This window comes from Vombatus ursinus, unplaced genomic scaffold (assembly GCF_900497805.2).
Source record: "Vombatus ursinus unplaced genomic scaffold, bare-nosed wombat genome assembly UNPS02010822.1, whole genome shotgun sequence".
NCBI lineage: Eukaryota > Metazoa > Chordata > Mammalia > Diprotodontia > Vombatidae > Vombatus > Vombatus ursinus.
The window spans coordinates 3,662,671-3,671,813 of record NW_020950600.1 but is presented as its reverse complement, the minus strand read 5'-3'; the positions used below and the strand labels follow the sequence as shown (position 1 = coordinate 3,671,813).

Sequence of the window (9,143 nt, the reverse complement as noted above, 5' to 3'; positions counted from 1 at the left end):
TTTGTCAGAGAAACTTGCTACAAAAATTTTTACTACTACTTCATTTAGTCAAATATAGTTTCCCTGATTATCTTTTAATCGAGTCTATTTTTGCTTTTGCATTGTCTGAGATCATGATTGCTATCTCTACCTTTTTTTTTTAACTTCAGCTGAAGTATAATAGATTCTGCTCCAGCCCTCTATTTTAACTCTGTATGTGTGTGTTTCTGTTTCAAATGTAAACAATATATTGTTGGATTCTGGTTTTGAATCCATTCTGCTATCTGCTTCCATTTTATGAGTGAATTCATCCCATTCACATTCACAGTTACGATTACTAACTGTGTATTTCCTTCCAGCTTATTTTCTTCTATTTATCATTCTCTCCCTCTTTTTATCCTGTCCGTCCTCAAAAGTCTGTTTTGCTTCTGACCATGGCCTCCTTTAATCTGCCCTCTCTTATCCTATCTCCCCATATCTCTTATTCCCTTTCCTTTCTATTTCCCTACTGGGTAAGATAGATTTCTATACCCACCTGAGTATGTACATATATTCTTCCCTCTTTGAACCAACTCTGATGAGAGTGAGGTTTGAGCATTGTCTACCACTCCCCCCCACCATTTTCCCCTTCACTGTTAAAATTCTTCCTTGCACACCTCTTTTATACTCTTACTCCCTTCTTAATTCTCTTTAGTCTAGGTCCCAGTCTCTTTAATTCAATCGAAATAGCTTAATCCAAAATTACCAATGATCTCCTAATTGCCAAATTTAATAGCCATTTTTAATCCTCATCCTTCTTGCCCTCTCTTTGACCCTGTTGATCACCCCCTTCTCCTTGATGTCCTCTCTAGGTTTTTGTGACACTACTCTCTCCTGGTTCTCCTTTTACCTGTATGACCTATCCTTTTCAGTCTACTTAGCTGGATCTTTATCCAGATCATACACACTAACCCTGAGTATTCCCTGGGACTCTGTCCTGAACCCTCTTCTCTTCTCCTTCTACACTATTTTGATAGGTGATTTCATCAGTTCCCTTGAATTCATCACCTTGCTGATGATTCTCAGATGTATTTATCCAGCCTTAACCTAACCTTGCATCTCTAACTGCTTATTAGACATCTTAAGCTTAACATGTCCAAAACTGAACTCAGAATCTTTCTCCCCAAATCCTCCCCTCTTTATAATTTCCTTATTACTGTTAAGGGTACCATCATTCTCTCAGGCACTCAGGGTAATAAGCTAGGTATTATTCTCAACTCTTCACTCTCTGTCAATCCCCATAGTTAATCATTTCTACCTTCCTAATATCTCTCCTACACACCTCCTTTGCTCCTTTGACACAGCTACCACCCTGGTGCAGACATCCATCACCTCCTTGACTATCACAATAGCCTGTTCCTTGGTCTCTCTGCCTTAAGTCTCTGCCTATTTTGATATATCCTGCACTCAGCTATCAAACTTCCTAAATCACAGATCTGACTATGTACCTCTCCTTTAATTAACTCCAGTGACTCTCAATTGCCTCCAGGATTAAATATTAAATTACAATTCTCTGGTTGGCTTTTAAAGCCCTTCATAAACTGGTTCTTTCTTACTTTTTCAGTCTTCTTACACCTTACATGCCTCCATGTACTCTTTGATCCATTGGTACTGGCTTCCTGGCTGCTCCTCAAACATGACATTCCATATCCCAAATTCAGGCATTTTCCCTGGCTGTCCTCTATGCCTGGAACATTCTCCCTCCACATCTCTGCTTCCTGGTTTCCTTCAAGTCTCAGCTAAAGTTCCCTCTTGTGCCAGAAATTTCCCCCTACTCTCCCTAATGCTAGTGCCTTCCCTCTGCTGATTTTCTCCAATTTATTCCATATATATCTTGTTTGTACATGGTTGTTTGCATGTTGCCTCCCTCATTAGATGGTAAGCTCCTTGAGGGCAGGGACTATCTTTTGCCTTTCTTTGTATCCCCAGAGCTTATCATGGTGCCTGGCACATAGTAGGTGCATAATAAATGTTTGTTGACTGACAAAACCAAGATTCTTTCTTGTTGGACAACCCTGTCCCTCCTTCTTTCCAAACAACCCTCCCCACCCCCTTGTCTCCCATCAATCAGTCAGTTAATAGGCATCTACTAAGCTCCCACTATGTACCAGGTACTGTGCTAAATGCTGGGGATACAAAGCACGGCAGAAAAAACAGTCCCTGCTTTCAAGAAACTCACAGTTTAGTGGGTGAGACACCATGCAAACAACCATGTACAGACAAGATATATACAGGATAGGAGATAATCCCAAAGAGAAGGTACTAAAATTAAGGGAGATTGGGTGGAGCTTTGTGCGGAAGGCAGAATTTTAGCTGGATCTTGAAGGAAGCCAGGAGACAGACATGAGGAGGGAGAGAATTCTGGATATGCGGGACAGCCAAGGAAAATTCAGAGAGGGAGTCAGGAAATGGAACATCTTGAGGGAGGAAAGGCAAGGAGGCTGGTTTGATAGGATTGTAGAGTATGTGAAAGGGAGTGAGGTGTAAGAAGACAGCAAGGTAGGAAGGGGCCAAGTTATGAAGGCCAAACAGAGGATTCTATATTTGATCCCGGAAGTAATAAAGAACCATTGGAATTTATTGAATTGGAGGGGTTAGGGATGACATGGTCAAACCTGTGATTTAGGAAGATCCATTTGACAATTGAGTGGAGAATGAATTGAGTGGGAAAGGCTTGAGGTAGGGAAATCAAAAAGCTGACTATTCTAATAGAGTGGGGTCATGGGGATCTGCACCAAGAGGGCAGCACTGTCAGAGGAGAGAAAGGGATATATGGGAAAGAGATGCTACAAAGGTAAAATTAACAGGCCTTGGCAACAGATTGGATATGGGGGGTGAGAGCAAGAAAAACCAAGGATGACATTTAGGTTTCCATCTTGGATGACTGAGAGGATGGTGGTGCCCTTGACGGTAATAGGAAAATTAGGAAGAGAGGAGAGTTGGGGTTGTGGGGTGCATGAAGGTAATGAGTTCAGTTTTGGATGTGTTGAGTTTAAGATGTCAATTATAGGATATCCAGTTTGAGATGTCCAAGAGGCTCTGTTCCCTCTGAGGGGCATGTTTACATGCCCCTCACCTTAAGTCTTTTTCATCCCTTCAGACACAATCACCTAGGAAGCCTCTTAGCCACACCCAATCATGCCTTCCAATAAGCAGCTCCCATATCTTCCACAAGGCCTTCCTTCTCCATTTTCACCAGTATCAAACCCTCTTAGTTCAAACACAGGAGTCCTGGAAAACCAAATCTACCCTCTGACCTGAGAAGTGTGTGTGTGTGTGTGTGTGTGTGTGTGTGTGTATGGGGGGGGAGGGGGGACTATATAGTGTGACAGATACAGAGAATGAGAAACAGAAAGAGACAGAGAGGAAGACAGAGAGAGAAGAAAGACATACAGAGGGAAAGACAGAGAGATATATACAGACAGAAACAGAGAGAGGCAGAAAAACCATGAGAGCCAGTCATAGAAAGACAGAGAGAGACAGAGTGAGAGACAGAGAGGGGTCACCTGAATGGGACCAGAACTGGAGGCTTTGGGAATCATGGCTAGAAGACTCCAGGAAACATGAGAGCGGGTCTTCAAGTATTTGAGAAGTGGTTTTGGGGAAGAAGGGTTAATCTTGTTCAGCTGATATAGAAACAATGAGTAGAATCTGGAGAGCTTCAGATTCAGGGTTACTCTCAGGGAAAAATCCCTAACAACAAGAGATGTCAAAAGTTGGAATGGGCTGCCAGCTAGGGAGGTAGTGAGCTCCCCGTTGACTGGATTTGTTGGGAATGTTACAGCGGAGAGTCTTGTTCAGGTCCCTGCAGTTCCCTCCAGCTCTGAGTTCCAGGGATTTCATGAATCTTTTCCCCTCCTCCCTTTTATCACTTTTTTTTCTCATTTTTGCTAGGCAATGGGGTTAAGTGACTTGCCCAGGGTCACACAGCTAGCCTTTTATTACTTTTTAACCTGTACCTGAGGATCAGCTCTGACCCCAGGTCCTCTAGAGCTCTGGTGTCACTCAAGGCTGGTGACTTCTGTCCAGAGGTGGAACCAATATGCAGCAATGAGGGTCATGTCCCCCATACTAACATCCAAGGGGGTGTAATTTCTTGGTGATTCCTCAGGGCCAGGTCTTTCTCATGGGGTGCCTTCCCGCTGAGACAGGGCAGACCGTCCTGCTCCTTTCCCTCATCCCCACCATGTGCCTAGCCTGGGGAGTCATGCCAAGAAGCGCATGATCAGTGCAGGATCAACTTGGGGTGGGGGTGGGGAGAGTAGGATTGAAGTCAGCTCATTGCTGGCCATTAGCCATCAGCCCCCACCCCGCCCAAGGTGGAGTCAGTTCCAGCCTCCTAGTCTTTCCCTTCCCTTTCCACCACACCCTTCCATTCTGGTATAGTGGAAAGACTGATGGATCCAGGGTTAGAGGACATGGGATTGAATCCCAGCTGTGTCACATACTATGTGTGTGACTTGGGGCTGGTCACTGCCCCTATCTGGGCCTCAGTTTCCTTATCTCTAAAATGGGCATGGGGTTGGAGTAGATGACCTCAGGGATCCCTTCTGGCTCTAAACCCACAATCCTAGATGTCTCCCTCTTAGTTTCAGAACTTCTGTCTCACTATGCGCTCATTGAAACCCAGTTTTCTCCAGAAGAACCCACATCTTTTAGCCCCTTATTCAAGGCTGGCTACTCTCTCTCCTGACAAGATAGGCCAGCAGGAGGAGTAGACATCCATTGCCATTTCAGCCCCTCCCTCTGCTCCTTGAATGTTCATTTCAGGGACCTCCAGGTCACTCTCCTTCCTCCCCACTCAGTTCCACCCCAGCCTTTGCCTCCCACAGACACCATGGCCTCCAAGTTCCTTGACTTCTTCTACTCCTTGAACTTCTGTCTCCCATGCACCTGGCCCAAGGGCAACAAAGGGCATACTTTAGTGCCTCCCCCTTCCCACTCTGCCCTCTCTCCTGGATCACCTCTCCCCCAGATGAATTTGTCCCAGGAAGGACAATCCCCAGCTCCATTCTTGTCCCTCTCTCCTTCCTCACCAGCCTATGGAAAGCCTGGGGATGGCTGGGGGGCGGGGGAGGCTCAAGGCCCTGAAGAGGAAAATGAGTCAGCTTGCTCAGTTCTGACTAAATGAAGGAGGGAGGTTGTGAAAAGAGCCTGTAATGTGGGCTTCTAATCAGAGAGAGACAGAGGCCCTGCCTACCAAATCCATCTAGCCTCCAGAACTTTCTCCATCTCCTGACCCTCAGAAAGTCTCTGAGTCCTTCAGGGTCCTCCAGGGGCTCTCCCTCAGCGTGAACCCCAGCCAGGAACTGGCTCTGGGTGGGGGGAGGGGAAGATTTAGCAGAGGGAATATCACCCTGCCCCGAATCTGGAGCTATCCTGGGGACCCTCTGACCATGTGTCTCAGCAATGCTAGACAGCTCCAGATTTGAGCCTGGAGCGTGAAGACAGCCTGCATTCCCCTGCCTAGGGCCCTGATAACTGCAGACACCTGGGACCTGCAGGAGGGGTTGAGAGGGGTGAGGAAGGCTCACCTACCTGCTGCTGCCCCATCTCAGCAGCTCCATCTCCTCTTGGCCTCCCTCTAAGGGAGCCTCACCACCCCGTGCTGTCAGACTGCAACAACCCATCTTCTGCCCTGGAGGCCGGGGATTCCCAGAGACCCTGGCCCCCGTGGTGCATGGGAAATCTTGCCACTGGGTCAGGAGTACATGAGAAAGTGCAGACAAGAGGAAGTCTGAGCTCAGAGGCTAGAGCAAGTGAAACCCACAAATGAAAGACTGCATTTCCTCTTAGTGTGGGACCCTTTCCTCCCCCTTCCCCCCATCACTGTAGGGCCCAGGCTAGCCCATCTCTGCCAGACTCCTTCAGGCACAGTCACCTGAGGCATATGCCAGGGGCCATCAGACTTCATCTACTTGGCCCAGAAAAGAGCAGAACTGGAATCAATGGGCATATATCCCAAGGAGGGTAAAGTGAGAGGGAGAGATCCCAATGTCACCTACAGACCACGAGACTTTGGGCAAATCACTTCATCCCTCTGGGCCTCAGTTTTCACATCTGCAAAATGAAGTGATTGGACTAGATGGCCTACCTATGCTCCTATGAGCCTAGTGATATTGAGAATAAGGCTTTTTCTTTCTTGGTAGCAAGGCTCTAGAAAGAGAGTGTCCATCAGCTGGGGCACAACTGGGCAAATGGTGGTGTCTGACTGCAATGGGATGATACTTAGCTCTAAGACATGACACATTGGAAGAATTCCAAGAAGACTGGGAACTCTTGTATGAACTGATGCAAAGTGAGTTCAGCAGGATCAGGAGAAGGATGCGTCTGAGTATTACAAATGAAAACAGCACACAGAGCCCAGCGCAGTATCCAAGGGTGACTCTGGAGAATGCATGAGGAACTGTGTCTCCTGCTTCTTAGCAGACTCTAGGCCAGTCAGTCAACAGGCATTTGTTGAGGGCCTACTATGTGCCAAACACTGTGCTGTGCCCTGAGAATACAAAGAAAGGCAAAAGATAGTCGTTGCCCTTAAGATGCTCACAGTCTAATACGGGGTAGGGACAACATACAAATAAACACGTACATACAAGATACATACAAGATAAATTGGAGGTAACCAACAGAGGGAAGGCACTAGAAATAAAGGTGATTAGGAAAGAAGGTAGAATTTTAGCTGGGACTTGAAGACGGGAGCTAGAGATGAGGAGGGGGAAGAGCACTCCTGACATGGAGGACAGCCAGAGTCGGGACAGGGACAGAGTGCTGTACGTGAGGAACGGCATTGAGACCAGTGTCATTGGATTGAAGAGTATGTGGATGGAATAAAGCGGAAGTAGGTTAGAAAGGTAGAAGGGGATCAGGCTGTGATGGGATTGGTCAGAGATGACGTGGGCATGTATAAAGGGTGATGACTGTGTGAACTGGGAGAAGGAGGCATATACGAGACATATCGTGAAGGTAAAAATGACAGAATTAACATCAGATTGAATATGTAGGGTGAATGAGAGTGAGTGAAGAATCCAGGATGATGCTGAGGTCTCAAGCCTGCGTGACTGGGACTCCCAAGAAAGTTGGGAAGAAGGGAGGGCTGAAGGAGGGGAGGGGTAATGAATTCTGTTTTGGACAAGAGATTCCTTATGGGACATCAGTTTGGGATGTCCAAAAGGTAGTTGAAGATGTGTGATTATGACTCAAAGGGCAGCTAGGTGGCACCATGAGATTGGAGTCAAGAAGACTCATCTTCATGAGTTCAAATCCAGCCTCAGACACTTACTAGCTCTATGATCATGGGCAGCTCACTTCACCCCGTTCGCCTCAGTTTCCTCATCTGTCAAATGAGCTGGAGAAGGAAAGGGCAAACCGCTCTAGTATCTCTGCCAAGAAAACCCTAAATGGGGTCAAGAAGAGTAAGAAATGACTAAAAACAATTGAACAACAGTTCATGGAAGGGAGTAAAGTGTAAGATTGGAAAGATAGGAAGGGGTTGGGTTATAAAGGGCTTTTAAAAGCCAAACTAAGGATTTTCTGTTTAATTCTGAAGCTAAGAAGGAGCTGCTGGAGCTTATTGGGGTGGGGTGGTGATGTGGTCAGACCTACAGAGCACTTCACAAAAACCTAGAGGGGAAAGTCCAGAAGTGATGCAGGTGGTCAAGGCTCCAAACAGCCAAAAAGGGTGCAGACTGAAGGATGGAGACCTTTGGATTGGGAGATTATGACATTACTGGTAACTCTGGACAGAGCAGTGTCAGCAGAATGATGGGGTTGGGAGTCAGATTGAAGACTTCACTATAGGTGTAGAATGAGGTGCACGATTTCAGACTTGGCCAATTCATACCATTTTGTTTTCCCTGACTGAACTAATTTGTTACAAGACAGAGTTCTATTGGGGGGGGAGGCCACTGGGAACTGACAGTGAATTTAATATAGAATATCAAAACATAGTTTTGGTTTTGTTTTTTTTTTAGAAACTCTGCCCAAGTGAGGGATTGGGATAGCTAGGAATCACTTCCCTCCCCTGTCTCCCTGTCTGGTTACTTCTAAGATCAAGAGATTTTTTGGGTGGAGTTGTGGTATGGTCTGAGGCCATGTTTGGAACTGGCTGGGGTGAATAAAAATAATTTCAGGAGACCAAGTTTTTGAGTAAATCATAATCAATTTTATCAATGATGGCTAGCAAATGATGGCCAAAAAAGGCTCATTATCCTCTCAATGATCAAAGAGGTATCGTGGCCATTTCTTCAGATTTATATGCCCTTAGAAGAGAGGCTCTCCAGCAGATGGCAATCAGCTCTGATTGGTTAACAATTAACGAGAAGCGGACTTTAAAAAGAGAAATGAGCTCACTCCAATGAGGGGCTGAGGGTGACATCATGTCACTCTTGGTCAGAGAGACTATCCCTCTACCAAGACCACCTCCAGCCTCGGGCAATCTGGACAAAAGGATCATCTCCACCCAAGCTTGAATGGAAACTAGAGATTCCTAGAAAGGCTGGGTGGGATCTCACCAAGCTGAAGGAGGGTTAATTCAATGTCCTTCGAGAGACTGAACTTTGAGATGACCATAGAAAAAAAGGGGAACTCTGGATCTCCCCAAATCATTGGTTATTGATAATCATTTCTCTCATGACAATATAGCAGGTAACAACTCTGCCCTGACCCCCACCCTCAGGAAGAGATGGATCTTAGCCGTATAGATTGGGAGCTGGAAGGGCCACAAAAACGTCCTCATCTAACCAACCTCCTTTTATAGATGAGCAGCGGCCCAGAGAATTTCAGCACTTGTCCAAGGTCACACGGGTAAGCCCTTACAACACCCTTCCCTCTTTCCTTCTCAGAAACCTTCCCACTGGAGAACCAATTCCTTCCAAATGTGATGGTGGCAGGGTCAGGATGACCACATCTCTAGAGGGCTTTACCATTGACAAAGATCTTCTTCTTCTATGAAAAACATCTTAGAATGTTGACAGCACATGGCCTGGAGGCCGAGGATCTGTCCATCCATCTGCAGGCCAGAGATCTAGAAGGGAAAGGAACTTTAGAGTTCATTGAGTCCAATCCCCTCATTTTACAGATGAGGAAACTGAGGCCCATAGAGAGGCAGTAATATGATCATGTCCTTC

General features: G+C 46.2%; 1 protein-coding gene across 1 annotated transcript in view; it reads right to left on the bottom strand.

Moving 5' to 3' along the window:
* LOC114038284 overlaps window positions 1-5,735 on the bottom strand; it is a 22,745-nt gene extending 17,010 nt beyond the window's left edge. Inside the window, exon 1 of the mRNA XM_027855548.1 lies at window positions 5,557-5,735. Within this exon, the coding sequence (XP_027711349.1) occupies window positions 5,557-5,648 (92 nt within the window). The 5' untranslated portion in view covers window positions 5,649-5,735. The remainder of the gene's footprint in view (window positions 1-5,556) is intronic.
* Window positions 5,736-9,143: the final 3,408 nt, after the last annotated feature.